The sequence below is a fragment of the Rissa tridactyla genome, chromosome 14 (assembly GCF_028500815.1).
Source record: "Rissa tridactyla isolate bRisTri1 chromosome 14, bRisTri1.patW.cur.20221130, whole genome shotgun sequence".
NCBI classification, from domain to species: Eukaryota; Metazoa; Chordata; class Aves; order Charadriiformes; family Laridae; genus Rissa; species Rissa tridactyla.
Window position 1 is genome coordinate 11,618,916 of NC_071479.1, and position 27,595 is coordinate 11,646,510.

General features: G+C 45.7%; 1 protein-coding gene across 6 annotated transcripts; it reads left to right on the forward strand.

Annotated features, from left to right (window-relative positions):
* The first annotated feature begins 30 nt into the window (after positions 1 to 30).
* On the forward strand, positions 31 to 27,579 carry SLC31A1 (solute carrier family 31 member 1). Of its 6 annotated transcripts, none has more exons than XM_054220746.1 (6): positions 31 to 91; positions 15,596 to 15,656; positions 20,175 to 20,330; positions 22,930 to 23,002; positions 23,398 to 23,566; positions 24,239 to 27,579. In XM_054220746.1, exons 3-6 carry the CDS (start codon positions 20,220 to 20,222, stop codon positions 24,438 to 24,440), a joined length of 555 nt encoding a protein of 184 aa, XP_054076721.1. In that variant the 5' UTR covers positions 31 to 91; positions 15,596 to 15,656; positions 20,175 to 20,219; the 3' UTR covers positions 24,441 to 27,579. The 6 variants fall into 6 exon arrangements, with proteins under 6 accessions (XP_054076721.1, XP_054076723.1, XP_054076725.1 ...); XM_054220745.1 differs by lacking the exon at positions 31 to 91 and adding an exon at positions 4,619 to 6,843; XM_054220747.1 differs by lacking the exon at positions 31 to 91 and adding an exon at positions 14,104 to 15,376.
* The last annotated feature ends 16 nt before the right edge of the window (positions 27,580 to 27,595 follow it).

Consider the following 27,595-nt stretch of genomic DNA (forward strand, 5'->3'; position numbering starts at 1 on the left):
CGGGCACGCCGGAGGGGGCGGGGCTTGCGGGGGGCGGGGCTTGCCGCGCGGGCTTGGCGGGGCAGCGGAGCGTTCTCGTGGCGGTCGCGCGGTGAGTGACGTGCCGGGGTCGGGGTGATCTCGCGCCCCCCGCACTCCCCCCCCCCCCCCCCCCCCGCGGTCCCCTCAGGGGTCTCGCCGCCCCCGGGCGACATCGGCAGGACGCAGGGCCTGGGCCGGGCGTGAGACGGCGGGGGACGGCTCGTCAGCGACCCGTCAGCGACCCGTCAGCGGTGGGGGCATGGCGGGGGGAGCCTGAGGGGGCGGACAGCCCCGGGCTGGCCCGCGGCCTAGGGGAGCGGCGGGCCGCCGCCTCGGTGGGGCCTGTCCGAACCCTGCGGGTCCCCGGGTCGCGGGTCCCGGTGGAGCTGCCGGCCTGGTTTGGCGAGCCCAAGGTGACAGCCGGGCGCCGCCATGTGCGGCTCTTGCCGTGAATGCCTCCCGCCGTCGGTGCCGGCAGTCGGTGACCGGCCTGTCCCCGGGGAGTGGCTGGGCTTAGCCTGAGGGTGGTTTCATCGCTCGGCCTGTGCGGCTGGGCAGCGACCCTGGGACCCGGGGTGCGGGAGGTGGCGGGCACACGGGCGCTGTTACCCTCCAGATTTAGTTCTCATACTTGTAACTCACTGAGGGGTGACAACTGCTGTGTCAACTGCTGTGACAACACTTTCTTCTTAGCATCCAGAATAGTTCCTTGGCCTTACAAACATCTGAGCTGGCCCTCGTTAAGCAATTTTCCACCGTTGCCTCGTAGCTTGAGAAATATGCCTTATTTGTTGTTTTTTTTTTCTCTTGAAAAGCTGGTATCTCCAGGTGCTTAGTGAGGCCCACGGCTTTGTCTTTAAATTCAACACTTCAGAAACGGATGATGTTGAAATGCAGCAAAACTCAGTGCAGGGGGAAGCAAAATGGCAATAAGGGTTGAATAATTTCCTGGCTTTGGATGTTTTCTTGCACCAATTGGAAATTTGTAATAATAGTTGCCTTTAGGATGGTTAAGTCTGAGCACGAAGTTGCGAGGTCAGTTGTAGCACTGCATTTGCAGTAATTTGGGGGGTTTATTGCCATGAGAATACAGCACGGTTGCAATAACAGGCATTTTGATTCTAAAGGGAAAAGACATAGGGAAGTGCTAAGTAGCTTTTTCATTGCAGAATGTGTGATTATTTTAGAATGAAACCCGCAAAGGGTCAAGAGCCTTGTTTCTGTTTAAAAAACCCCACAAGGACGCACACACACAATAGTTACACTATAATTTGATGTGAATTTCTAGTGGGAGCAGACTGTTCCTACCTTGATATAGCAGGTGGACATGAACTTCAAATGGGAGATGTGGTTCCTGTGTTCCTTAGATGAAGAGATAGTTTTTGCCTTGCCTCCTTCTGTCTTTCTATCAAGTTAGCACTCAAGATACAGTTTTTAAACAGTGAAAACCTATGGGGCTGAGTCCTCATGTTGCACTTGAATTTAGTTTTTTTTTTAGGAACAGGTAATGTTATGTCTGTACCCAACTTTTTTTTTTTTTTTTTAAATATAAAGTTTGACTTGCACTGTTGGAAGCAGAAACATAACAATTCTGGTACAATCAAATATTCCTGTCTGTGAACAACCTCTTGCCTCTTGGTTGGCACTGGCAAGTCTCAATGTTGGTGTAATGGGTAGGTAGCTGGTAGGAGTACGTACTGCAGCAGTACAGCCAGCATCAAGTCTAAGCCCTGCCTTAGCCACTTCTCATTTTTTGTATTTAAGCTTTGTTCATAGCCCTCTTCTGCAGTTGAGTTTGCAGTGAGCTTTTGGCTCCACGTGAGTTCACAGTCGTAGGCCAATTTTTCCCGTTCATGCTCAAATTCCGAGCGTCAGAACGCTTAATAGCATGGCATTTTGTGCAAAGGTGGATTAAACTCTCTTTGCAAGTATTTATTAAATTTATTTTTAATCTGTTTGATCTTAACTTGCCTGTGCTTGAGCCTGAGGTAAATAAAGCTTTTGCAGTATTTTTCATGACTAACAATATGAAATCTCATAGGGTAAATTAGCATTCAATGTAATGGTCCCAATTTATATAATTTATGATGTAATGTTTCCTGAGGCTTTCATCAAGCTTTGGATTATGCATTACCTTTTTCCCATCCTTCATTAAAAAAGGGGGCACTAGAAATGATCTGCAAATACTGCTTTTAAATGCATGTTGGCTTCATAACTGTGGATGTGTTGGTGAAGCTGCCTGTGACTGTCCTGCTGCACAATACAAACTTAAAGTGATGCTTTTTGCTATGAACACAAAAATATTTGCAGTAGGCAGGTTTTATCTTCTACTCCCCCTCCCCCCCCCCACCCCTAAGGAAAAAAAAAAAAAGAAAAAAAGGATTGAAAGGAATAAAACCAGCAGGAGTTGCAGGCTTCCACACAACTTTGTATTGAGAACTGAGAAATTTTCTACTGTAATTGTGCTGCTTGTTGGAAGTTACAGACAATTATTTTCATTTCATATCAGATTTCTAATCTAGAGCAGCTTTTTAACTAGGCTGAGAATTGGAATAATTTCTGCCAGTAGAGAGGAGGAATTCAGTAAGCTTTTCAAGTCACTTTTGCATGTTTGCTTTTTTGTTTTAAAGGTATAGTTGCTGCTACTTACTCTGACTTGCAGTGGTGCAAGAACAAGGTTTGTGGGGTTTTTGTTTTTGGTTTTTTTTTTCCTTTTTAGAAAAGAGGTTTGGGAGGATTCTTCTCCCACTTACCCCTTTACAGTGTAACTTGAAGTTTTGGATTAGTGAGACACTCTATCCCCAGACAAAAGCTTAATGCTTGAGAAGGGAAGGTGTTGAGAATACTGTTCTTGAACAGTTTTCCAGTACAAATAGATGTGAAGATCTACCGTATTCACACGGTGAGTTTTGAGTCAGGGCCCTAAGGAGCTTCCTTTCAGCTGTCTTGTTTACCAATCAGACATAAGGTCAGAGAGAAGACAGAACTTTTTGTTATTTGAACTAAAATGTAATATTTTCTCCTTTCCTTTTTGGTTTCTGTATTTGCTATAAAGACCCCTCTATTCAAAAGGAAAATTTCCTGCCTCTGCAGACCTACCTTCCCCACACTGGACTGAAGGTCACCCTGAAAGTTAGCAGTAATCTGCATCAGAATTTTGTGAAGTTGAGCTGAAGCAGACTGCCAGCGTCAGCTTCTCCAAAAGCCTGCCAGGAAACACTGGGAGTCTTGGCAATTTTTTCTTAGGGAAGGATGAAAAAGACTCAATCTAGTTTGTGTTGATTTTCTCTGGAAAATCCAATTTTAGTTAATCTACTCCATTGCCTTTTGTTTCAATCTAATTTTCTGGAAATGTTCCCAATCAAGTCCTGGGGGACTCAAGACCAATGATTTCTTCATTAACCTTTTTTTCAGCTGAAAGCTGGAATCTGCTAATGCAGAGAATAATAGGACTAGTTATTTTAAACAAATTAAACTCCTATTTTGCTGCATTACAAATTAACTTTCTAAAGCCTTTCATTTGTTGGTCGTGAAATGAGACTTTTCTGGTTTAGAAGCCAATCTAAAAGCAAGAGGCTGTGATGAAATACCTCCTTTTTGTCCTTCTCTGTTTCTACGATCTTTAATGCCATCTTCCCAACGTAGCTTTCACATGTCATTTCTTCCCACTCTCTCACCAGTTCATATCTGCAAGGGTCCTGTTGATTTCCAGTGGCACTTGAACAACCGTGATTGCTAGATAGAACAATTGCTTGTGTGGAAAGTATTTTAAAATTTTCTTTTTGCTCTTTCGCTCTGTACGTATATATTAGAAAATCCCACAGTCATTGTTGTACCACAGATGTGAATATCATTTATAATCTGTTTAAAAAGTTGTACGTACATAGAATCTGTTCACTCTAATGTTTATCTAAATTAATATAGCAGACCATGGTAGTTCTAGATCATGGGCAAAAATGTGGAAGTGATTGAGTATCTTTTGTTCTCACTGGATGTTCAGCACATCCTGATATCAAGCCTGAGAAGCTGGGAGAAAACTGGGAAAAGAATACAGCAGGAAACTCCAGGAAACTACCAGCAAGTGCAGCAAGTTCTCTCCTGAGACTTTGTGAGTGCTGCTTCACTTTAGCCAAGCCTTCTTTTCCCACACACGCTCATCAGTTATCAAGAGTTCAAATCTCATTACTCTGATGGAGACACAGCTCATTAGTTATCGAGGATTCAAATCTCATTCCTCTGATGAAGGCACATGAGCTTGGAATATGAGCTTTGTGATATATTTAGCTGAGCTTTTGGCTAGACTGGCTAAGAAATCCTGACCATCTTGGCTTTTTTTTTTTAAACACTTAATTCGTCTCTTCTTGGGAGGTATGGTAAATACACTTTCAGGCTTTTTTCACGCTATAGATAATTTGTAGGCTTAAAAAGTACTTTCAGGCCACCTCCAAGATGCAGTGGACTTCCTGAGTTTACAAGCTGAAGCTTGTTAGCCAGCTGGCCAGCCTGCTCTTTTGTACGCTTGGAAAAGCCGCTATTTTAAAGGTATGTGGCTTCAGCCTCCTGACGGAGATACTTATCCCTGTGACCCAGCCTGCTCCTTGTCTGATTTCTTTCAAATGGTGAATGTACTTGGTCTGTCTGGGAGAACTGGAGCAGCTCGGTGCCACCCCAGAGTGGGCTGCATGCCTGGCCACTGTGCAGCGCAGCAGTTCCCCGCGGCTCCTGGCTGGGTTCCTCCATGTTGTGTCTGGATGGAGGCTGCACTGTGAGCCAGGGGTCCGATTAATCAGTTACTGCCTCAGTTAACTTTTCCTGCTCTGAAGAGCATTGTACTAAAGAGACTTGACAACGTATTGTCACAGCTTGACTGCATTTTCAAGCTTGCATCCTTTACTTGGGAAAGAAAAACTAACAAACATGGAGCAGACTCAAAGCCAGTGCTCCCAGCAGGCAGGCCATCCCAGTTCATTCTCCTCCAGCCCTCGGGAAGTGACTGCAACGGCTGCTGTCAGTGTAGCGCTCCATGGGAGGGCAGTGAGATACCATGCGCATTTCCGATACGGTAAGTGAACTCTTGTACATCAAAGTAATAAGGGAAGTAGAAGCGCAAGCTCCTGAGGAGCACACCCTGTCTTGGAATACTGTGGAAGTGAAATGCAACCCACGGAGTTGGTCTGGTTTTCTCAGTTGCCTCTTTTATGGCTCCCTTGTTTGTCTGAGCTCCTGGTCTAATGGATTTGACAAGAGAGTGAGTCATGATTTCTGAGTTCTCTGCCAGGAGAATATTATACAAATCAAGTTACCAGTGGCTTTGGTGCCCTTCATTAACTTGGGATAAGACATCTCACAAGGATGTACTGAGCCTTAACGTTTAAGGTGGTGTCAGGTGAGACTAAAGTATGGTGGAGGAAAATGTTACAGGTACTGTCAAATTGAAGCCTAAACAATTTAAAAGAAAGGCTGTTGGGAGCTTTACAGCTGCCCTCATGTTCCTGCGACAGGTTTGGTTTTACCTGTAAAGCCATTTTTGTGCTGCTCTCTCCATACAAGGCAGAAACACAGAGTAGTGTCTATAAGTTATCCTGCTATATGGATTGTAATGCCTAATGCACTTCATTATGACGGTTTTACTTCTTTGTTAAGTCATAATAGTTTAAAAAAAACTTTTGGCAATAGCATGACTTCCCTTAATTTGCTGAACTCCTTAAGTAAAACCCTCCAGTACATCACGATGGCAGGATCATGTGCACTGCTTGCCAATTGATTCCTTTTTGTGCAGCTCTTGCTTTTGATCTCGCTCAAAACCACTGCCCCAACAATAAGGACACTTGTATTGCAGAGCACAGGACAGCTATACTTCTTGCGCTTTTTCTCCTTTATCACATTTTTTCTTCTGTAGCAATTGCTGACACCAGCTTCCTGATCGGAGAGGTCAGAGAGCCAGGTACCCCGACAGGTTTTGTACACTGGTGAAGAATTTCTGCACAATTTGTGATATATCTGGGTTGTTATTTTTTACTGCTCCCCCGAACTCCTAAAAACTGGCCTATAGCTTTGAAAACATTGCATTTCTTCATTATGGGATAGATACTAAAGGAAACTAAGCTTGCTTTGTGACAGTATCCAAAAGCAGTCAAAACACTGATTTCTCTGACAGAGAAATTAAAGTTTGAAATGTGTTTTGTGTAATGTGTTTGAAAGTCATCCCTGCAACACATTTAATCTGGCCAGGGAGTTCTAAAATCTCTTTGCATTTTTGCAAAGATCTCGTGAGGAAGACTCAGGAATTAGTTTCACTATTACGTGGAACTTCATATGAGCATCCCAGTGCTTGCTTGGTCTGGTCCTAACATGATTGGCTTATGTCTTCAGTGGGTTGCACAGACGGAGCAGCAAATATTTATCTTGGGTCATAGGAAATCTTTGGCTGTAACAATAGGGATGGTGAGTATTTTGTGAGGGATGGTTTCACCCCGAGTAAAATGTAGCAGAAATCCATCTGCTGCTTCAGCCCTTGCCCCCATTTTGCACATCTTGGAGAAGCTGAATATAAATATTTCCCACTGACCATATTGCAAGTAATGGATCTGGTTTGAAATAGGCTGCAGGTCGGGCAGTAAATAGGCTTAAAGCAGAGTAAAAGTGATCATAGATAAATCCAAGCAGTAGTTAATGATTAGCCTTTGATATAGATAATGATATGCGTTCTGCTTGTCAGCATTATCTGCAAGTTTAGAAACTTTGATCTGTCTCAGACTTGTTGCCTGTTTGGAGAAGACTGCTCTCCTGGAGGCAGCAGGTGGAAACCCCATCTCTGCAGTAGTAAGTACTCAGCTTTTTTAAGCTCTGAATCATTTCTGCTTTGGATTGACAGCTCTGTGGCAGTCCAAGGGTTTGAAAGCAAGATGAAAAAGGCAGTGTTGGAAGCTTTTTCCCAGAGTGGTATATCGTCACTTATAATTAAAATAAAAAAATTGTTGATTGCTATTTGTTCTAGCTTTCCATGCCCTAGAGGTAGTCCTGTCAGCGTCATGAGGCCAAGGCTCTTCCAAAGGCAAGTTCCTTCCCAGAGAATGGCTTGATTTGATTGCCCTTTCCCTCTTCTTGATGTCACGGATCTTCTACCTTGCTGAGTTGACAAAGAGTGAAGGTGGGATTGTATTTTTGCATTTCCAGAAGTGAAACTGTAGAGGTGCTCTGTTCTGTGGAATAGGGCTATGAATTCATTCTCTGAACTCTTACAAGTATTTGCGTTACTACCTGGAAGCTATTTATATGTTCCATCTTCTTGCTCTTATCCAAGATCATGGAGCAAGAGTAGGAGAGTGGCTCTGGTGATGTGTATTTTGGTCTTACCCCTCTGCTGAAACAGAATGGGCTTCCTGGGCTTAATTAAAACCACAGTGTAATGGATTTTGCTGATGATGACCAAGGCTCCACCTTGCATTTAGCTCAGAAACAGCTTCAGTCTTCTCAAAACAACAGGTGTTTTGAACAATTGAAGTACAAAAGAAATGGATTCTTGGCTGTGGTAGAACAAGCGTTTGTTTTGAGGCAGAGTCCTGGTGATGCAAAGTGAAATGAACACGCATTCATTTCCCTTCTGCAAGCAGAGAAAACAAGGATTTTTCTAAAAGTTGGTCTTGTGAACTATGAGGTCTTTAGTGAAAAGCCTCTGTTAAAAGGTGACCCTGACACGCCAGAGCAGGACTTGGAAGTCCCAGTGTATTCCCGCAGGAGCTGACATCAACAACGCATGGCTATTGCGGCAGTGTCTGGCACAGGCTGGAACGTGACAGCTCCAGGGGAGGTGAGTGGTTGAGTGGCTCCTTACAGGGCTGCGTCTGCACATGGACAGTGTCTAAGGGGTAACTGTAGACAAACAACTACTTAAGTATGAAAAGAAAGGAGTGAAGTGTGCTCCTGGGATTGTTACTCAAGGAAGATTTCACATGTGATGGAAGCTAACACATAATGAAGGTGTTTCCCTGTGATGAGTGTGTGGCAGTACTGGAGACAGAAAAACATATATGAATTGCTTAAACCAGTATATCTCATATCGTATGTGTTGAATGGATTCCTAAAACTTCATAAGGAGTTATGTAGGATGGTTTCCTTCTTGTCCAGATTCTCAAAACATACCTGAAAGCCAATTCAGAACTTGTACAAATGTTGCCTTTTCCAGGCCAAGTCTGGTTATGATGTTGAAAAACAGCTGGAGGGGAAAAATGAGCTGCTTTTCTGTGTGTGCAGGTTTGTGTCAATGGCTAGGTTGTTATCAGCTGACCCATTAACTTAAAGCTGTCTTTGTTACCACTGCTCTGCCGTGCCTCAGGCATTGCCCTAGTTCACTGGAGGGGAGATTTCTCTGCAAAAAGTTTCTCAGGATGTTCTAGAACAGGAACTTTTTAGTTCAACTACAGGATCTGTATCTGGGTCCATAAATGATGGCCTTGCTGTCCAGAGCGCACAGCAGCTCCTCGCCCTCTCTGCAAGAACTGATAAGTCCTTGACGTGTACAGGTTATCAGACTGCATGAGCAGTCGTCATGCTCAGGGGGCAATAGGGTGCTGACTGGGCAACCTGCTTGAGCAGGGAAGCTGGACTAGATGGTCTCAGGAGGTCTCCTAAACTTCCTGGTGGTTCTGTGTGTGGCTTTGTGACCGAAAATCTTAACCACAAGCCCTTCTGCTGTGACTTGTGGAACAAGGGCAAGTAGGGTAAGATCTGGAAATTTTCTGTCTGTCTTCTGAATCATCTACATTGATGGACTTTACTTTACGCTCCCTTTTATGAGGCCTGTAATAAGCCGGTGCCATCCATTTTATTACCCTCGGCATTAGTCTTATCTACATGAGGCAAAGGTATTTATGGTGTTGCTAGATAGCATCTGTAATTTTGCACCTGTATTAAAGGCCAGGTAATGCACTTTTAGGTGAATTGAGTAACATTGACATTTTTGCAGCTGGGGAAACTTTTGCTTGCCTACTTGGGAAGGCACTTGCTGACTCCTGGTTTCATTTTGTGTCTCCTGAGATTATTTTAGAATCTTACAGGGCTTAAGGCTAGAAGGCATCATTTTGAATAAATCTGGTCAGAGGTGTTCATGCTGTTTAGCCTGGTGTGTGTCCTTCCCGCTTCAGCAAACCACATAGCAATGGTTTAGCAGGTATTAACTCACAAGTAGGACCTTGTCTCTCATCCTGTTACATCTGGTGTTCCTTATAGATCGAATGCTTCTGCATGTGGGCACCGAATGGTCACAAACAATAATACAACTCCTTACCCCCTGGGCAGAGACGCTGTTTTTGCGTGAGACAAGCTGGCTTCTTATATAGATACCAATGCTGCAGGTGGTGTGAACCTGCAGGGATCCGGTTGCTGAATTAGTGAGCATGATGGAGAATCTTGTGCACAGAAGGTTGGTTTTTTATTGATTTTAAGATTTCATCTTCCCTTTCATTTAAAAACCAAATCTGTTGTAGGTAGAAGAATGCATGCTAGAAGCTGTTCTTGCTTAGGGCATGTAAAATAGGAAGAGAAATTCTTCCCTAACCCTTGGTTTTCTAAGGAAGCAGACGTTGTGTAATATGTCTTGCAAGATACAGTTCCAAATATTAATTTTTTTTTTTTTAGATTAAAAAGTTTTTGAAGTGTATTGCAAGTCTCAGGACTCTGTCCCACTTGTTCCTCAGCATATGGTGAGATAGCAGGATGTTTCCTGCTCTCTGGCCGTGTGGATCCCATCTCCCTGCTCGCCGTTCAGTGCTTGGTTGTGTAACGTTTCAGCAGAAACCACCGCCGAGGATGAGGAAGTATATGTATTCAAGAAGTTACGTAATCTTGGAAAATATGGATCACATGGCACTTCTTTTCTGTCTCCTCTTCCCTGCTGTTGTCCCGTTTGTTTCCACCGGTAAGAAGGAGGGCTAGGCAGCTTTCTTCAGCTGACAAGTGAGCGCTAGGTGGTTTTTAGTGAGAGGGTCCTCTCGTGATTTCTGACCGAATGTTGTGCATGGTAAGCAGACTGCACTCAGCTCCTCTGGCGTCCCAGTAAGGCCTGTTAAGCCACTGGGATTTAAGCTATTCTGCCTTATCTCTGCTTAAACACAGCATGGTCCCTGGGAGGAAGGGCGGGCCTTCAGGTTTCTCCACTCTGGATGCTGAATACGGGGTATTTTGTGACATGGGTACGTATTACTGTGTTTCTGTCTCATACCCTTGATGATGTGAGGAAGAGGGATGAAGCTGTGGTACAGTGGCCTGCAAGACTGCGGTCCTGGGGTAATTGCTTCAGAAGTCTTTGACGTGCACAGGGAGCGCTGAAGAGGTTCTTCTGTAGATGCCTTCTGGGAATTGCCTTTGATGAAAACTTGTTAGTACTAGCTCTGAATTCACGCTGGCATTGGCTGTAAGGAGTTTTGGTGCCTGACGTGCTTTTGTAGGAGTCCTTTAGCCTGGATGTTTTATAAAGAAATTGTAATGTAGCATCCTCTGTCAGTTTGGAATCTCCAGTGCCATTCTTTTCTCTCCAGACGAGTGCTTGAGTCAGCTTTTGTATGGCATCTTCTCTGCTTTGGGAGCTGTGGGACTGGCATTCACTGAAGTCTTGCATATTCTGAGATGCCTCAATTCTGCTGCTCTCCAGAAATGTCTGTGCTCTTGGGTGTCAGAAAGCGGGGACAACTGCCTTATCCGGCTAGACACAAAGGAGAAGAATAAACAGTGCAGAGCAAATGAAGGCTAGTGGTGGAAGAAATAGAGAAGTGAAAACAGGGAGGGGGGAAATACTGCACATGTACAGAACGGAAGAAATTGTGCTCGTGATGGGCTTGAGCATGAAAAGTCGCTTCTTCCGTGTGCACAAGTCACAGGCCTGCTGCAGAACTGATCTGTTCTGGCTTTGGCACCCGATACGACACTTTGCATGTCCTTGTTTTCTGTGCCCAGCAAGAAGAGCTGGCTGGAGGTGGGTGCTGTTCTATTGGAGCTGGAGCAGTAACATGAAAAAGGGGAAAGTTTTGTGACACTCCGAGACGAACAGGCAAACTTTGAAGAGATCCTAATCGCCTTAGTTGACATGTCTGTTCCTGGCTGCCTGCTTCTGGTCAGTAGGTGGGCGGCTCTGGGCCAAGCGAGCTGTGCTTTGTTCCTTGAACTGCACTTTGGATTTGCTCAGCTTATAGTAGTCCCTCCATCTGGGATTCTCAAAGGTGGCCAAGGGTGGAATGTGCTCAGATCCTTTGATCCCCCACTGGGGACTGTAGGTTAATTTGGGCTCACTCAGGTTGAAAGTATTCGTGTTTTATCAGGACGGTAGCAGGTGTAATTGCTGGTGTAATAGAATACTTCAGTTCATGTTATTTCTGACATCTGTTTCTCTAAGACTTGTTTGCTGTATCCTGCCTGGCTGTCCTTCATGTGGATGAGCCATGCATGCACAGTTCACCAACTGTCCTCAGCCTTGTCACAGCTTTCAGCATCTGTCCGCCCCCCAAAAATACCTCCCTTGAGCCACTCTTCTGTGACAGATGTGCATTCAGCAATGTCTGCAAAACAGACGAGCACGAGGCTGCGTTTTGCAAGCTGGTACCCTGTGGTGTTCACAGGAGCTGCCAGATCCAATTCCAGTGTCTTTCCCAGTATCTCACCCTTCCTGTTGTTTTGCACTTGTCAGGGCAAAGACTGTGTTGTATTTACAACGGTATGAAAATGATCTAGTCAAACGTACCCGCTGCTGTATTCTGAGCCTATTGCACACCTTCAAAAACGTTTTCTCTTGTAGCACTGTATAGGGGATGATAAGAAGCAGCTTGTTGCTGCTGTGCTGAAGAGATGGTGTTACTGTCCTGCCAAGAGTGGGGCAGCCTGGAGAGCACGAGTGTGCGGTGACCCTAAGATTTGGCCCAACAGTTGGAGGCATGGATCGGTCTCTAAGATTGCAGGTCTTCTTTCAAAGGAAAATTTAAGGTTCACTAGTCTGTGTGGGAACATGTCCAGGATTCTCTTGTAGATGAGGGGAGTTTCTACTGATTCCTGTGCTGATGTAGTCCCCCCACCTTGCATTGCTGACCTAGAATTTGTGAGAAAGAGAGACGAACGAAGGAGCGATGGCATTGGTTCTGTCACCTCAGTGTGGTCATTGTGGAAGTAATCTTATTTGCTCTACTGAGGCAAGCATTGAGAGGTGGCCAGCACAAGCGGAGGAGCCATTGTAGAAAAGAACAGGATAGAACAGAATAGGGATAGGGTAGTTAAGTTAGAAAGGACCTGCAATAATCATCTAGTCCAACTGCCAGGTTGTAGCTTGATGGAGTTTGGGACCCTTTGTGAGACAGCAGAGGATCACTCGTGGATCTCAGTGCAAAGCTTTGTGTGCATTCCAGGTGCTTGAACCTGGGCTATAAGCGTCAGATTCTCTAGCAGAAATGAGGTGACAGCCAGGAAAACGCTGGCAAGGACTCCTCAGTTTTGCCGTGCTTCTCAGGAGTATCCTTCATTTATTGCTTTTCCATCTCCTGGCGTTTCAGTATGCCTGAGCAAAAAGCTTGTCTGGAGAGGAGTCTGTTGCTCAGCCTACCTAACTTACCATTATTTTCTCCATCTGTACACATCTCTCGCCAGCATTTCTTAGCCTTTGCTCTGATGTTATCAGTTTTATAGCCCAAGGTTTTTGCTCTGCAGGATTGTTTTCTGCTGCCTTTCACTTCATTGGGCCCGTTAGTAATTACATGGGCTGGCATGATGCTCCACTTCATGAAGTTCAGTGCATTGTCCTGTAAAGAACAGTCTGTCCTTAGTTATTTTTTTTTTCTTGTTCAAAGATTTAGGGATTTCCTGAGGAGTCTGCAGAAGCTGGAAGATTAGGAATGACCGTCCCCTTCTAGGGAAGCAGATCAAGCAAGGTCTCTAACAGAAGGTGACCAGACAAGTTTGCTATGAAAATAAACTCCATCAAAGGGACGTGATTGTAGCCATGCTGAGAGGAAAAGCTCTGGCTCCTCCTCTAGTAACGGGGATTGTGTTGAGTGAATGCGACCAGTTTTGCCTTAGTTGTATAGCTGAGCGTTGCCTTGGTTCAAAGTAAAGGACAGGACCTTAAGGGTTGAACCAATGCTTATACTTTATCAACTTCTTTTCATCTTCATTTTAATTAAAAGTTCATTAATGTATATAACTGTGCTGAGCTACCAAATAACGTTGTGCAACTCCAGGAAGCCTGTGTGAGCCAGCATCTCAACTGGAATCCATAGTCTGAAATTGGACCACTTGGGTTTGGTTTTTTTTTTTGCTATGTCCATGAGTGCGATGCGATAGTTACGTGAGGAGGGTGCAGCCTGTCTCTTGGGGACAGAGCAGCTCTATGATGAGTGGGACAAGCATGCATTGGTACAAGCGTGGAATGTGGAAAAGAAACACTGATTTGATAAGAATAAAATAAGGAAGTGGTGGCAGCCAGGAGCCCTGAAGGATAGAGGTTTGCAGCTCAAATAAGTGTGAGAAAACAGTAAAATGACTCCACTTGGCAGGGCTCTGCTGTGATCTTTGCAGAGACCCACAGACTCCCCGTGAGTTCCCCCAGGCACCAAGGAAGGGGCATGTACTCGCAGAGCATGATTGTTGGCCCCAGCCGTGTGATCTGGCTGTGCTGCAGAGAACCTGAACTGAACTCTGGTGTAATCCTTCACCCCCAAACCTTCCCGCATGGGTGGCATGAGGCTTTGCTGCACTTTCTCCTCATATCCTGCCTCTAGGGTTTTGTCAGGGTTGCCTTAAGAAAGGGTCTGTCTCAGCCTGGATGAATACCTTTAGTCATGGGCATGGCTCATGAACAAGGGAGCATTTCTGATATGCCATGTCCTCTACCATCACGTTCACCATCCACGTCCATGCTGTAATGGTTCCAGCCTGGGATCCTGGATGGAGGTGATGACAGAGGATGCGTTCTCCTGCGTGGCTTTCTCCCCTGATGAAAAACTAACAGCCCTGTAGGTTATTTTTAAAAGCCCATTCTTCTGCTTGTATTGTGCATGGTGGCTGCCAAAGAGCTGCTCTCTACATGCTACCAGCTTGGCTGCATCTCTTTTCGAACATCCCTGCTGACTGCTTCCATGTCTGCATGTCACGGTCTGCCCAGACATCATCCCCCTTTGAAGCTGAACACAAGATGTTGTCTGTAGCCCTGCTCAGCCCTTTTTTTGCCCATCATTCCCTACTTCCTGCACTTCACCCTCTGGCACGTCAAGGTGGACATCCTCCAGAGTACCTGTCTTCTTCCTTCAAAAGCTTCTGAAACCCATCTGTATGAATAGCTCAGCTGTAGCCCTTCCACTTACAGGTGGAGAGGGAGAATGTGCCCTCTGTCACACGGTGTGTGTTTTTCTGCTTGACTCGGCTGATCTGGCTTGAGTCAATTTGCAAGCTTCTCTGGTCATGGACAAAACCCAGGAAATACAGACTAATGCAGCCTGACAACCTAACCCTCAAAATGTGTAGGAGCTCCTCTCCTGAGCCGTTCCCTTCTGTTTCTTGCTCTTTATCTGAACCTCTTCTACTGTGTCGAGCTTTTAGGAAGCCTGAAATTTCTGGTACAGGCTTTTGGTTGGGACTTTAAGGTGGTGAAGCAGTACCAGGCCAAGCCACACAGTTCTGCTGTGACCTTGCAAACATGCCTTCAATTCTTAACATAGCACTAAGAGCTCCTTCTTCAGGAGCTGTGCAAGGCAAAAGCAGAGGTGTGCAATTAGGAGGTGTGCTGGGTCAAACACGGCTGTGTACTGGGTGCTGGGCACGGCACAGTCCCTCCTTGTGTGTCTGAGTCCCAGCCTGGGGTTGCTGAAGCTGTTCAGGAGAGCTCTGAGGGGAGTTTTGGCCTTGGAGAACAACAGTTTGTAAAACGCATTCTGTTACATTACTGAAAAATTATGAGTTTTTTCCCTGTATCTTTAAAGTGTCTGCGTAGCTTGACACAGGAGGGTTCTGGCCACCGTTGCTGGAGACTCCTACAGCATGAACAGGTAGAATTAGTCTGTCCCTCAGCTGTGCCCTTAAGCAGCTCTGGAGCTAAGCCTGGCGTGCCGGAGGAGTCAGAGCAAGTCCACCCATACGGGAAGGAAGCGGTTAAAGTTGTCAAGTTTGCCAGGAAATTGAATAAACTAGAAGCAGTGCTTAAGTCTCAGACCATTCAGTGGAGACCACAGTTAGAGCCAGTGAACAGTGCTGTAGTGTCTGCAGACTCCCTGCTTCCCCTCCCACCTCCATTTACAGCACTTCTAAAAAAAAAAATAAAATAGGATTGGGCTTGAGACCACAAGCTCGGAGCCAGTGAAGCTCAGAGTCTGCCAGCTGGACTGCTGTAAGTAGAGCGCCGATAACTTTTGGTTGCCTGTTCTCATGTGTTTTATAAGTGGCATTCCTTTGTGTCATGCAGGACTGAGATGTACGTGATGTGCAAAGCAAGAGATCTTTGCCTTTCCAACTTGCTATTTTTGATCTTTTTCCCTTGGATTTCTCTCGCGAGTGTTCATTTTAATTCTCAGTAAATCTTATCAGATCTTTTTCATTTCTTGTTCAGGAGAAGAGAGGGACCCCTGACACTGTTGGTGCTACCAGAGGTGTTGGTGGAGAGACCCTAGGTAAGGATCACCCCAGCTGTGCTGAGACAGGAGTCTGCAGACTCCTGCGTAGGAGCCAGCCCCATCGGCATGGTTGGCATTGCTGCTGCTGTGCGCTGGGCCACAGCCGCAAGCCCTGCCTCTGCTGAACAAGTAACTAGTGTAAAGGAGACTGAAGAGGTGTTTTTTAAGGCTCCAATCCCTTTAGGCAGAGCCAGGGGAATTACGTTTATTTCTTGCTTTTTCAGAGCTGGCATGGGAAAGATGAGGGACTGTTTTGAAGGGAAGAGTTGACTGCTGTAATGGGCGTTGATTTAGAGCTCCGTTGTTAATCCTGTTAGACTTTTGATTTGGAAAGGGGCTTCATTCCTTTTGAATGTGACTTTAAGGAAGGTCTGTTTGCACACTATGTTTCAGACCAAGCTGATTTGTAAAGTACTTTCTGGGAGCTTGGCAGATCCTTCCCATAAACTGTCCTGTTTCTGCATATCCTGTGTTTCTGCATTAAAAGGTGTATCTCCCTTGGATGTCTGGAAGGCTGTTTGCCATAGGAAAAACTAGATGATTTACTGTAGAGTGGCAGGATTGTGGATTAACTGTTTCCAGGGCAGAAGCAATAGATTGGGAAACTGTTATGGAGGTTACGTATAATGGCATTTGTCTTATGGCTTAGACCTCTTTGAGAAGATGGCTTTGTGTTGGCATCTCACTAGGTTCGTCTCGTTCACCTGTTGTTTCTGTTGTGCACTGGTGTAAGACACCTATCTTTCCTGCCCTTCTCTGTGCCCTGGAATTGCAAACGTGGCTTCCTTGTATGTGTGAGATGAGGCAGCACTGGTTAAATGTTGGCAGAGGGTGAAAGTCCTAATCCTGAACTTGAGCTAACAGTTTGTTGTTGTCAGATCCTGCTGCTGGCTGCACATCTCCCTGAACCTGCTTGGTTTGCTGAGCTGCCAAGCTGGCATTGCAGCACAGGGATGGAAACCTCTGGGTGAACAGAGCCTGCCTATGTGCTGAGGTCGGTCCTGCTCCAGGACGATGGCTTAAAAAAAGAGAAATCCTGTGTGTAGCTCTCAGTCTTGCTGTTTTCCTTAAAAACTTGAGGGGCTGTGAAATGGAGGCGGTGTTTCCTCTGACCTGGGATGACGGGCACCAAGAGGGAAAGAAACAGGCCCTGGAGAGAATTTCCTCATTCCTCTCTCCTGTCCCACCCTGTTTGCTTTCTTATGTGCTAGGCTGCTGCGGAGTACAACGGAAAACCCTTGTGTGTGTGCGTCCCTGGTAACAGTGCAGCATCCAGGCAGGTGCACTATCAGGTCTGTGCCCTTCAGGTGTGGAAATGCTTCAAAATACCTGAGCCTGCTGCAGCCAGCCTGTTCCAGCGCCCCTCTCCAGCGTATGCTCAAGAATCACTCCAATGCCTCTCTTTCTCTCTGTGCAAACATGTGGAGCGGGCAGCAGTCGAGAGGTCAAGTTACCCATTCAGACAAAAATACCTGCTGTTGAAGTCCTGAGTTTGTACAAGACTAAACCTATTTAAAGAAATTGTGATAATGGAAACTTGTGTGTGCGGATTTTTTTCCTCCAGGTATGGAGTCAGACTTGTTATAAACAGCGCTCTTCTTTTTGTGGTACGTGCAGCCCTGTGGCAGTCAGTTTGACTCTTAAGAGTTGGTGAAAGCAAACCGGAGATTTGCAGCTTGAAATATTACGCAGCCATTAACCTTTGGCTGCTGGTGCCCTAGATAGTGTTTTTTACCCCAAAGCACAGGGAGAGACCTCCTAAGTTGTAACTCAGAGACTGATTGTACTGGGGTGTTCCACTGGATGTGATTTATTTTTAAACAGAAATTCATCCACGTGTTGGTTACCTTCAGTAACACAAAAGACAGCTGACGTGGCTCAGTCTGCGTTATTTCCTCTTGTGCTACTTAATATCCCATCCTTTTCAGGATCTTGTAAAATGCCTTTCAGTGTTGGGTAACCGCAGCAGGGGGGTGGATTTGGTGTTGGAGCATGAGTGTAGCAGGGCGGGAAGGAGCTGCACAGGTCAGCATCAAGCGTGGCCTTTGTAACCTGTGCCAAGACGCTACCCATCCACATGCAGCTACTTGTGAATGCCCGAGCCTGTTTGTTAATACACTGTAAATACCTAGAGAACACGTCCCCTGTTTCTCCCTTTCTGAAGACTGGTGATGGTAAATTAGTGAAAAGTTGGAGACAACACAACCACGAAGGGAGTTTTTCATCTGGTAAACGGACAGGGCTTCTGTGGAGGGTGTTGGAACCTGCAGAGCTTGGCGTGAGCATGAAATCCTAAAATGAAGAAATACTCAAATTGGACAGTAGTCACTAGCGAGAATGTTGCATCCAAAGCAAAAGCAATGTATCAGTCAACTGAAAGAAGAAGAGGGAGGAGACAAGACTTTGGCTGGGGGAGAGGGGAAGTTCTGATGTTACTTCTTTCCTCCTGCTTTGATCCCGTGGTGTAAAGCACTGTGGCTGTTCTTCTTCCTTCCCTGCTGCTAAAGATGATTTGAAGTTTGTGTGTCTTGGCAGAGGATTCCTTTCCCCAGTGTTTGTATTTTGGGACTTCAGTTGTAGCGCTGGAACATTTAATCTCTGGAACAGTATAATCAAAGCTATGCTGTATGAAAATCACACCATTTGTTCTGCAGATATCTTTTGGGAAAGCTTTTCTGTGTCAGGTGAGCTGCTTCCTGCATTAGTATCTCTCTTTTTTTCTTCCTCCTGGACATTTTTCTGAGCTGTTTTTCTGGTCTTAATATTTAAGCACAAATTGAGGGCGGAGTGAGCTAAAAAATATTAGCAGCAATATGGACCGGGAATACATTCTGCTTTTAGCCAGTGCCATTAGATTATATTACAAGACAACTTTCCAGGGGAGTTATTGTGAAGTTGTCTAATGCAATAGGAGATCAGCTACAAACTTGCACGGAGATGCAGAAAATACCTGAGCTGTGTATTGCTGGTGTAGCTTACACCAGCTGTCTTGGGCGCGTGCACATGCTTACCTGCATTATTTAATTTTGGTGTTTGCAGGGTGTATTAATTCTTTCTCTTGAGTTCTTTCCCAGCACTGCTGACTTGTTTCCTTATCTTCCCCAAATCTCAGACTTCCCTCATTGCTCTTTTTAATTTAACTCTACATGCTTTTGAGGTCACCCCCTGTCACTGATGCACTGGCAGTCCTGTCCTGGGCCACCGCTGACTCCTGCACAGCTGTGTCATAAGGTCACTGTCACAAACTGAACCAGCTCCACCACCAGCTGGTTGCCATTTCGCGTTTGGTTTGGTAGAGCTGCTTTCAGTTTAGAAACTTCTTCCAGAGTTTCATTTCCCTTTTCCAGTCTAAATATATTCATACCTAACCCTTCAAACACTGTATTGTCTTTTAGCTTAAAAAGCTCTTTTTTCCCAGTTTTAAACACTCCTGATGATTTATCTGGAAGGATTTACATCTCCTCTCTTTTTTCTTTTTTTTTTTTTTTTAAGTTTTAATTTGATAAACTGTCTGTACTTTGTTTTTTATTTCACTTGGTTTTACTTGAGTGCTGGATAGACGGGGAGGGTGCACAGTATTCCAGACAGGGTCTAGTACAGCAGCGTCTCTACTTACTTATCTCACCTGGCCTGTGCTAGGGTTGCCTTTGCCTGGCTCTGTCACGCTGACAGATACTCTCGTTTCAGGATTGACTGGTTGTTTTCTCTCCTGTTGCTCTTTCCACCTGGTGACCTTTCATTTCACACCAGAAACTGTCCCAGGTTCCATCCCAAGTCATGCTGGGGTGCAGAGCGCAGAAGCCTTGTCCACATCTAACCGCGAGGTGTATTTTTATTTTTAACGTAGCGTGTCCAGACATACCCGATGTGCAGTAACCAGATTAGAGGTTTGGACTGGCAGCCTTTTGACTCTTTCTCTCATTGTGCGCAATGTGATTAGAGGGGAGATGTGACAATGTAAAGCTCATGGAAATGAAATTGGATTGCCTGTGGCTATTGCAGACCTTTGCCTGGTAATAGGTCTTGTACCACCTAACATAATTTCTTTGTTAAACATGTTCCCAATAAAATCCATAACTGTCAATTAAGAGAAATATTGTAAACGGATCCTTTAGTATATGCAATTTAAAGTGGGGATTGAGATAATTTTGCCTCTTGCATGACTGCAATCGAGGAGAGACTTTTCCTCTTACAGATAAGAAGTGTTCCTTTATGCTGAGCACTTGTTCCCATGTGCTCCCTCAATCAGATTAGGCTGCCTTTCTGGCAAAAATGTTTGGGATGGTGCAGGCAATAGGATGATGTAAAGCTCAGAGGGACACACCTCCTTTAAATTGTCCTGCGTGCTTTGCTCTGCGTAGTCTGTAGTCAGAGTGCAGGACTGTGAGGATGCTCCAGAAGTTTATCCAGAGGCAGTACTTCGTGGTGACTTAGGGTATTTTCTTTTGCAGTAACAGCAGAGAGACCAGATTCTGTTTAGAAAAGTTCTTATTATGTTGTTTTTTTGTTTTTCAGGGTCCCACTTTTCTACGTGCCTTTTTGAATATCTCTGTAGTAAAGATGTCTCACGATCACCACATGAACAGCTCCATGTTGTCAACCACGCATCCTCCTGAACATCAACACTCAACGGCAGCCCCAGGCCATGGTCACGGATCTGACATGATGATGGTAAGTGGAAAAGTCATAATTAAACAGAGAGCATTTCCATGTCTGTGGCTCAGAGTGACTTATCGTCTTAGAGACTAGGCTCTTGAGAATCAGAAGTCAAAGTTAGCTTTAGAAGGCACGAATCAATTAATTTAAAACATAGACCCCATTGTGGCTCTTCTGGGATGAAGGAGTGGCATGAGGTGATACACAACAGGACGTGTATTCCAGAGCTGGAGATCCTTTTGCAAAATGGTCTTTTCTCGCAAAAACTTTTCTAGCAGCCAGCCTGGTGTCTGTTCTCTAGCCAGCTACAGGCGCAGAAATGCAAAGTAAGCATTTACCTGCAAGAAATGGAGATGGATGGAGTTCTCCAGGGCTGTTAGTGTTAGCAAAAGCTTTAACCGGCACTGAGAAGATCGAACACTATTATGATGGGTTGTGCTGACCTGCAGGTCACCAACCTCTGTGCCCTTTTCCTCTTGAACTTTAAATCCGCACTTGGTTTGGGGAGGAAAGTGCTACCAGGGCTCTTGGCCACGTTGGTGTTAAGGCTGTGTTGGTCCTGAATCTTGCTGCTCTCGCTAACTTTGATTTAAACCAGTTCAGACTTGTGTATGCTGGCATCACTGAAGCTTTGCAGAAATCCTGGCCAGAGGTTCCATGGAGATGACTCTAGGATCTGTGTTTGTGTGTAGCCAGTTCTAAGGATTTTTTCAGCTTTTTCTCCCTTCTCTGAATGCTTTTGGCATGAGTTTCAGATTATTAAAACGTGACTCTCTATGGTTAAACTTTGAAAGGAGGGGAGAGAGTGTGCATTTCCATTTCAAATGAGAATATACTCAGGAGTATATTTTGCAAACCTTCAATTAAAGTTTGCCTGCCAGCTCTGTGCCCCGAAGAAGGAACTAAGCATCGCTGCATCTACTTATATTGCAAACAGTATCGTAGCGTGAGAAGAGAGGACTAGAACAGCCTTCCCCTTTGTGAGCATGGCCCCGTACAAAGCCCAGTAGTGCTGGTGAAACTTGCAGTCCAGCATTGTCACTGATGTCCTTGTGAAGTTCTTCATGTAATCTAACAGCTAAGTTTTGGATTCTCTGATACGTTACTTTCCATATACATGCCGTTTCTTTAGAAGCGTCAACTGCTCTTACCTCTGATGGGTAGTTACAGGACCCTGCCTTACCCTTCAACTGAAAACTGTGATTCATTGCACAAGATTTTGAATTAACATTGCACATAAAGCTGTCAGGGAAGGAAATAAATAGGTACAGCATCTTAGATAATAGACTGAACACATTTTAATGTATGTGTATTCCAATTCCTCACTTGCACCAAATAACAGGCTCAGTTTCAGCTGTGGTTCATGGAACTAGGCTGCAACGCTCTTTGGTTTGTGCGGTTTTTGTTTGAAATGTAAAAATGTTAAATTCATTAAAGAAATGTAAGTACTCTCTAAAAGATGTTTTATAGTAATTTCTGCTCTGGGGTTAACGAATGTTTGCTGATTCTTATGGATGCTGAAATTAATCATAATTTTGCTCTTCAGCAAATAACCTTAATTAAGCAATGAGGGGAGTTCAAAGAGGCGTTCCTCTAGCTTAGTGAGCACTTTACATGTGAAAAGCCTGTATGCAGCTGCGGTCAAGACATGCTAAACCTCAACGTATTTACCTGGACGGGAAGATTAGATATTAGATTAAATATTAGGAAGAATTACTTTACTGAAAGAGTGGTCAGGCACTGGAACAGCCTGCCCGGGGAGGGGGTTGAGTCACCTTCCCTAGAGGTATTTAGGAAACGTGTAGATTTGGCACTTGAGGGCACGCTCTGGTGACAGAGATTGTAGGGGTTTTTTTGTATGTGTATGGTTGGACTCGATGATCTCAAAGGTCCTTTCCAACCGTGAAGATTCTATGATTCTATAATTTTATGAACTTCGGCTGGCCAGAGGATCACTGATGTCTCCCCTTCCCACAGCATTCACTCTGCAGGCTCAGGAGCCCTTATTTTCACCCAGGACAAGCTGTTGTCCTGCTTTATGTGTAATACTCCTTGTTGTGCCTGTATTTAGGCCTCTGTTTGCCAAAGGATATTAGGAAGTTCTGTAGGGAGACAATAGTCTGCTGGCACGGTGCAGGACGGGACCGGAGGATTGAGCTATACAAGCCCTTCTCTGTATGAGCTCATATCAGGTCAAGGTGGGGAGAAGAAAGTGCCCTGGACCCCAGCCCACGTGTAATCCTGCGGACCCAAGGATGAGCTCCACAGAGACATCCCCGGTCCCTGACTGCTGCTGATGCTGAGGAGAAAAGGAGCTCCAAAAGCAAGGAGAAGGCACTTTTCTGTTCCAGGTACTGTGAAGGACAGTGCCTTTTGCCCAGGGCACTGCCTAAGAGCTGTCGCCTGGAACTGGAACCCGAAGCATCTTTAGCCATGTCTCGCTTGCGTGCATTACACTACATTTACTGAAGAGTTTCTTCGAGTCTGTCTGGTAGCCAACTGAAATGATCTAAGTTCTCATAATAATGCAACAACCTTTGCTAAATCTTGTTGTGAGCTCCATCTCGGGCTGAGCTATTCAGGCTCATCTTGATGTTCTTTGTGTTTTGGGCAGGCAATGACTTTCCAGTTCAGCTATGAGAATGTGCCATTGCTGTTTTCTGGACTTATAATCAATACTCCTGGAGGTTAGTAAAACTGTCTTGTCCAATCTGAACAAAAAGTTTGCAATTGATTAATGTTTCAGGAATTAACTTGCTATTTATGCCAAAAATATGCAGGCACACTGCATTGAGTGTTTAAAATGGCATCTGTGTGGTGAAAGAAAAGGGAGGTGTTTGTATAGTTCGAGAATTTGACTGGGTTTATCAGCAAAAGTGGTTGCTGGTTTCACTTCATGGGTGAAATTCGAATTAGCGCATGGATGAAATTCACGTTTGCCCTCTGTAGCTGTGTGCGCGCAGTGCCCAGGCGGAGCCTGTGCAGCGTGACAGGTTGTTGAGTCACGCAGTGTCTCTTCTGACGTGTTTTGAAGCAAACGTCTTTTGTTGCACAGATACAATACCGTTTCCTCTTTTGTCAGAAATGGCTGGTGCTTTTGTGGCTGTCTTCTTCCTGGCCATGTTTTATGAAGGCCTTAAGATTGCTCGAGAGTGTCTGCTCCGTAAATCCCAAGTCAGCATTCGCTACAACTCCATGCCAGTGCCAGGTCCCAATGGCACTATCTTGATGGAGACACACAAAACTGTTGGGTAAGAATTTCACTTCATTCTAAGACAAGTTTCTTCAGCTGCTGACAAAGGCGAGAAATGCAACAGAAAACACGTAATGCAGCCAGTGTTACCTCTGCGAAGTATACTGACTCCAGAGCGGGACGCTACTTGACACTGGAGGACACTCTGCTTGAGCCACTTGGCCACCTTTTAGGATGGGGGGCAAACGGAGGAAAGCAGCAAGGAGTCAGATAAGCTTGTTTTGTTTTTTTTACACAGAGCAGTAAGGAACACATTTGGGGAGTTCCCAGGAACGGAATTTGGGTGTCATAGCCAGCAACCATGACAGAAAATACTTAGGATCCTTCTGTTAACAGGCAGTCAAAGCCTCTACTCAGAAAAGATGCCCTTCTGCTTATTGAATGTGGGGGTAAAATAAGCTTGCAGAAGTCTGTTTCTCAGCTAAAAGATTTATCCTCCCAGAAGTGCCATGCTGTCTTTGTTAGCAGTCAGCTCTGTGGGGAACAAGACAGTTACAAGTGACAGATGCACGCAGAAGTCTGTATCCAGCCTGCTTTGTTATTTTCTCTGCCGTTTCATCCCCACCTTGGCATCCCGTCAGCCTGAGAGCCAAGTTTTCTTTTTAGGGATGTGCGTTTTCCCATCTGTGTCTCATGGATGCTGACTGTTCTTTGGCTTTTGTCTTCTCAGACAGCAGATGCTGAGCTTCCCTCACCTCCTGCAGACTGTGCTGCACATCATTCAAGTCGTGGTCAGTTATTTCCTCATGCTGATCTTCATGACGTACAACGGGTACCTCTGCATAGCTGTGGCAGCAGGGGCAGGGACGGGCTATTTCTTCTTCAGCTGGAAAAAGGCAGTTGTTGTGGATATCACGGAGCACTGCCATTAACGCTGGATGCCGCCCAGAAGCCTCTCTGCCCCACTGCTCTCTTCAAGTGCAGCCATCACGAGGACTGGATCATTCCTAAGCTGAGAGAGAAACAATATAAAGAAAATCAACTGGAGTTCACCACAAGTTCCTAGCTGGGGCGTAGAGATGTGAGGAGCTGGGGTATGCTGCTCCCCCCTGCTGCAGGCTGGCAGCAGGGTTGACTCTTGGGGGTCCCGTGGTAGCCATTCTTGGCTAGGATTTGCTTTATTCTTAGATTATGCCGTGATTGAAATTAGTTGGCTGACAGAAATGTAGAAATTATTCTTTAAAAAAAACAAAACAAAACCATTTTATTTTTAAATTGTAAATGCTTATCTGTGAGGGTTTTACAAACAGTAGGTAAAGATCAAAGTTGCCAATGGAGCCTACGTGTGTGAACAGCTACTTTAATTTTACTTTTTTTTCAATATGTACACGATGCCAGGGGAGGAGATCTCCCAGGCATTGTGGCTTTTGGGGCCAACGATGCCTTCTGTTGCAGAAGGACTCAGCCTCCGAGGAAGACTTGGTGCTGCACATCAGGCATGCTCAGGTGTGTGCTGGCAAGGGAGAACTTTGACATGAGTCTGCGACCCCTGTGCTTCAGGGGCTCTGGCCGAGCCTGCCCTCCAAGCCCTCCAAGAGTAGGATGAGCGTTGTTAATCTGATGTATCCAGCAGCTTTACTCATCTTCAGGTGGTAGCGTTTGGGTTTGGCTGCTTTCACTTCCCAATCATGGAAATATACGGAGTAGGCACAGGACAACAATTGTGTATTCACAGGACAAAAAGATATTAAAGAAACCATTGAACCCGCGTTTGCTTCATGTTGAATTGCACCTGGATGGATCTAGAGCGAGACTTTTGGTTTACTTAAACCAGCTCTGTAAATGAGGCAAGAGCTAAATAATGATTTCACGACACTAAGGGCTAAAATGTCTGATTCTGTTCCTTGATTGAGATGAAGGAAATTAAACAGCCGTGGTCCTGTAAAGGAGAGATGTGGGGAAAAGAAGAAAGAAAAGATAGGACTAGAGCAGGCCTTGGTTTCTCCTCAGGTGAAATTTGGAGTAGCTTGGGATGATTAAGAAGAATTGCTGACCCAGATGACTCCTTTTTGTCTTAATAATCATGCTGTGACCTTGTTAGCTTGGAGGTGCAAGAGTTACCCGTGCCGGTGGTGGACGAGTGTTGTAGTACAGTAAAGAACTTCCCATGCGGTGCTGTGAGCTCTACACGTTTCACCGTCAAGACAGGCTGTGACCCAGGCAACACCAGCTCCCTGCACGCCTAGTGCCCAGAGCGCGCTTTGGGTTTTCCAGGGAGCAGTTCTGGTTTAGCGCTTTGTTATTAAACTGCTTCTTGTTCTAGGGAATGCTGTGCAGGGTACGGCGCAAAGCTGGAGTCTTCGTTCTGCCCAGGATGCCCAGTTTGTGCCAGTAACTGGCAGAAAGGGAAGATGGTGGGATTTTCAGAAGGGCGCTGAAAAACAGCCACCACGTTCAGACTGGGATGTGCCGTGAGAACAGGGAATCCTTCCGAGGTGGAAGTATCTGGGCACGTGCAGTAGCAGTTTTTCCTGCGGAGATGGTACTAGCCGCGCTGTCAGCGGTGGCTGGGTGAGGAGAGCTGATCTTTGTGAAGAGGAGACGAGCTGTGAGGAAACCGCAGTGCTTGTCAGAGACTTGAAGCAGTGAAGTGCCGGAGATGGTGATTTATGTTTTGAAAGGCGCTCGATCCCTGAAGCAGTTCAGAGCTGACGTTGCCAACACCGCTCCGATCGGTTTCTCCCAAACGAGCTGGAATTGGTGCCACTACAGGACAGGGATGGCTGGTTATAGTCACAAGTGGCTTTGAGTGATGACAGTAGTTACTTCATATACCTCTTGCTGTGTCTTTCGCTAAAGTAGAACCTCTGCTTGGCCTGATCTTGCTGTCACCTTTTAGCCACCTGTCCTTGTATTCAAGTGACCAGACTTGAATTCTCTGATTCTAGTGATCGGAGACGGATGACTTGGAGATTAGACAACAGCTGTGGCTTTTGCAATATAAATTTGGTTCTCGTTAGCTTTTCTGCCTCATTCTACGCGTAGCATCTGTGCCCTTGAAATTGTTTGCCCCCCTCAGGATGAGTATCTCTGTCTTCAAAGGTCTCCTGCCCACCCACGCACAGGAGAGGGCGCACGGCTTTGTGCAGAGAGGGAGGTGACGCTGAGCTAGCAGCGGTCCCCTGGGGAGCGGGGCCCTGTGCAGAAGTCTCCCAGGTGTCCAGGGAGCGCCCCAGGTACCTTCCAGCAGGCTGTAAGGAGGATGGTTTGAGCACCTGAGTTAGAAATGGGGGCTCAGGCTGGGCTTTGGGGAGAGGGGCGCAAGGGGAGGTGTGAAGGGGATGGGGTTCAGGAGGGAAGATGGAGGGTTTCCTCTCTGCAGCGAGGCCCAACTGGGAAAGGGCCGTTTCCAGTCATGTCTCCCTGCCAGCTTTGGCCGAGCCGTCTCTTGGTTCAGTGTTGACAATCCAGAGGAGCCACCTTACCTCCCTGTGTCCCAGCCTCCCACGGTCCACCAGATGTCACCAGCTGCCGCGTTCTGGGCCCCAGTCGCTGTTCGCTTTGCCAGACTCTGAGCAAAGCCTGGCCTCCCTGCCGTGACTTCTGGCTGCTTTTGTGTAGTCCCAGCCTTTCTTGTCCTGATAACACTAAACTCGCATTACGTAGTGCTTGGAGGGAGGTGAGGACTCTTAACGATTACGAGACTTGAGTGAATTAAGTTCTTACGTCAACACACGTGTAGCATGCTTGGAATGTGATGTCCTGCCTCTCTTTGTACCCTGATGTTTGGTCTCCACACGCTGTGCCTCTGGATTTGTCATCTTGGAAGAAGTGCACAAAGCATCCGGGCTGTGTTCATCAGCTGGTTTTATTGTTTTTCTTCGAGTGCCTTTTCAGTTTGTCTGGAGCCAGTCCCACCAAATCCAACAGGATTTCTAGTTTTGTTTACAGTGGACTGTCATTTTTGTTTTTACTCTTGCTCTTTGTGGAGGTAACTTGTTTAATGTTACTGTGAATATCAAGAATCTCCTGTATATAATTAACCAATAAAATAGATTGCATTTTACTGTGGTGGATGTGTGTTTTG

Excerpts from the sequence above, each read along its gene's own strand:
- SLC31A1 (XM_054220746.1), top strand. The coding sequence starts at position 20,220 with ATGTCTCACGATCACCACATGAACAGCTCCATGTTGTCAACCACGCAT. Across the intron at positions 23,003-23,397 it reads TATAATCAATACTCCTGGAG|AAATGGCTGGTGCTTTTGTG; the intron begins GTTAGTAAAACT and ends CTCTTTTGTCAG. Across the intron at positions 23,567-24,238 it reads GAGACACACAAAACTGTTGG|ACAGCAGATGCTGAGCTTCC; the intron begins GTAAGAATTTCA and ends TTGTCTTCTCAG.